The 1074-nt window shown below is 52.0% G+C and overlaps 1 protein-coding gene across 1 annotated transcript; it reads left to right on the top strand.

Moving 5' to 3' along the window:
* Positions 1–95: 95 nt before the first annotated feature.
* On the top strand, positions 96–1053 carry Pmar_PMAR016980 (retrovirus polyprotein, putative; the record flags this gene model as incomplete). Its single annotated transcript, XM_002776199.1, has 1 exon — positions 96–1053. A coding segment is annotated over one exon (958 nt), but the record flags the coding sequence as incomplete, so codon positions are not given.
* Between the last annotated feature and the right edge of the window lie 21 nt (positions 1054–1074).

The following is a 1074-nucleotide window of genomic DNA, read 5'->3' as shown; positions in this document are numbered from 1 at the left end:
AGTGCCCCGGCTACCTTCCAGCGATTGATGGATGCTATTCTGGGACATCTCCCTTTTGTGAGGGTCTACCTTGATGACGTCCTGATCTTTAGTAGATCCGATGAAGAGCATCTGGAGCACTTGAGGATCGTCTTTGAGCTTCTACGGGCGGCTGGTATGACGGTGGCTGCTGAGAAGTGCGAGTTTATGCAGGATCGAGTGACCTATTTGGGTCACATGTTTAATAGTACTGGTATGAGTCCCGACTTGGGTAAGGCCGAGGTTATCTTACGGTGGCCTCTACCTCGGACTGCCCCGGCCCTTCGATCCTTCTTAGGGCTGGCAGGGTACTATAGGAATTTCGTCCCGCACTTTGCGGATAAGTCTCGGTGTCTTTATGAAATTGTGAACTACTGTACGAAGAACAAGGTTGTGGAACTCGGAAATCAGTGGGGCAAGGAGGAAGAGCTGGCCTTCAATGACCTGAAGCAGTGGATAGCCAGTCTCCCCTTGTTGGCCTACCCAGATTTCTCGAGACCGTTTCAGCTCATGACCGACGCCAGCGATGTAGCGATAGGGGCTGTGGTGGAGCAGGACGGAAGGCCTTTAGCCTTCTTCAGCCAGTCCCTGACCCCTACCCAGAAAGTCTGGCCGGTGTATGAGCGGGAAGCCTATGCTATCTTCAAGGCATTGGAACGGTTCAGACCGTTGCTCTGGGGTTACCATTTGGAGTTGGTCGTCTTTTCGGATCACAAGCCTCTGGAATGGATACAGACGGCTACGACGGCGAAAGTGCAACGCTGGCTCATTAGTATGTCCCAGTTTAAGTTTAAGGTATTTTACAAGAAGGGTAAGCACAACGTCGTAGCTGATGCCTTGTCCCGGATTACTACATCCGACGACAAAGTGGCAGAGCCAGATCTTGGAGCACTCCAGCGTGAGCTGCAAGGTACACCTGCCCTGGTGACAGATAAGTTGTTGACTGACGACAGGGAGGCCGACGTGATGGAGAAGGACAATTTTGCCCCTGCTTGTGTTCTCACCCTCTGTGAGCAATGGTCAACAGCTGATTTGGTACGTGAGCAAGAGTTGGAT

Source organism: Perkinsus marinus (genome assembly GCF_000006405.1).
Source record: "Perkinsus marinus ATCC 50983 genomic scaffold scf_1104296953890, whole genome shotgun sequence".
Lineage (NCBI taxonomy): Eukaryota > Perkinsozoa > Perkinsida > Perkinsidae > Perkinsus > Perkinsus marinus.
The sequence above is the reverse complement of the archived record's forward strand: the minus strand, read 5'-3'. Positions and strand labels throughout refer to the sequence as shown.